The 917-nt window shown below is 45.5% G+C and overlaps 1 protein-coding gene across 1 annotated transcript in view; it reads left to right on the top strand.

The window, feature by feature from the left end:
• Positions 1 to 313: 313 nt before the first annotated feature.
• LOC104941826 (A disintegrin and metalloproteinase with thrombospondin motifs 17-like) overlaps positions 314 to 917 on the top strand; it is a gene marked incomplete at both ends in the record, with an annotated part of 2,423 nt that continues 1,819 nt past the window's right edge. The window contains one exon of the mRNA XM_010766966.1: positions 314 to 486. Coding sequence (XP_010765268.1) covers positions 314 to 486 — 173 coding nt within the window. The remainder of the gene's footprint in view (positions 487 to 917) is intronic.

Below are 917 nucleotides of genomic sequence, written 5' to 3'. Positions count from 1 at the left end.
CAGCTTCACATTCAGTCACTCTACAAATGGAGATGCTGCAGCTGTGGAAAGGGTGCTAGGATTATTTACTCAATCAGAGGTATTTTTAATACCTTTTTCAAATATGGAATTACTTATTTTGGTCATGGGACCAGAAAGCTACAAAAAAAATCCTCCTGATTGACGTTGCACTGTAGTTCGGCTCAGCTTTAGGTAACTTGATGTTACAGATATCTAGTCCCACACACATGCACACTGCAGTGTAAAAAAGGTCTCTGTGTTTCTCTGTTTAACGCTGGGTCTTTCTCTTTGTCTCTCTTCCTGTGTATGGTAGGGAAGAAGAAGGAAAAGATGTCCAAAGAGGGGGAGGAGGGTCGGGGGAGGAGGAACGCCATCCGCCTGCATGAAGCCTACACAGTGGAGACAGTGGTGGTGGCCGACTCCGACATGGTGCATTACCACGGGGCCGAGGCGGCGCAGAGGTTCCTGCTGACCGTCATGAACATGGTGAGCACATCAGAAACAATAACAGCAGGACCCTCTGAGGGTTCATAGGGTCAAATGTCAAATGGTATGTTTTCTGTATAGAATCTGTTCTGTGTAAAGCAGGGGCCTGAGTCTCCCCTCAGACCTTTGAAAAAGAACCCCCCCTTGGGGTGTGCTTCCACATAGCATCTTTTTCTAGTCACTTATTCAATTGTTCCCATCAAGGAGAGCGTTTGCTGTATCATGCGGCCGCTTCAAGAAACAGCGTTGCACCTGTCACTTGAGCCTTGAGAAGTTGAACATATCTTGACACTTCATTAGTGTGCTGGAGATGTCACTGTTAACAAATGAATGAAAAGGCTATTTTTGGACGTGATTTGTCAGACAAAAACTATCATAAGAACAATAGGACTATTTGTGGCAGGAGATCAGGCAGGAGGACACTGTAAATA

This window comes from Notothenia coriiceps, unplaced genomic scaffold (genome assembly GCF_000735185.1).
Source record: "Notothenia coriiceps isolate Sejong01 unplaced genomic scaffold, NC01 NC01_scaffold00004016, whole genome shotgun sequence".
Classification (NCBI taxonomy): Eukaryota; Metazoa; Chordata; class Actinopteri; order Perciformes; family Nototheniidae; genus Notothenia; species Notothenia coriiceps.
The sequence above is the reverse complement of the archived record's forward strand: the minus strand, read 5'-3'. Positions and strand labels throughout refer to the sequence as shown.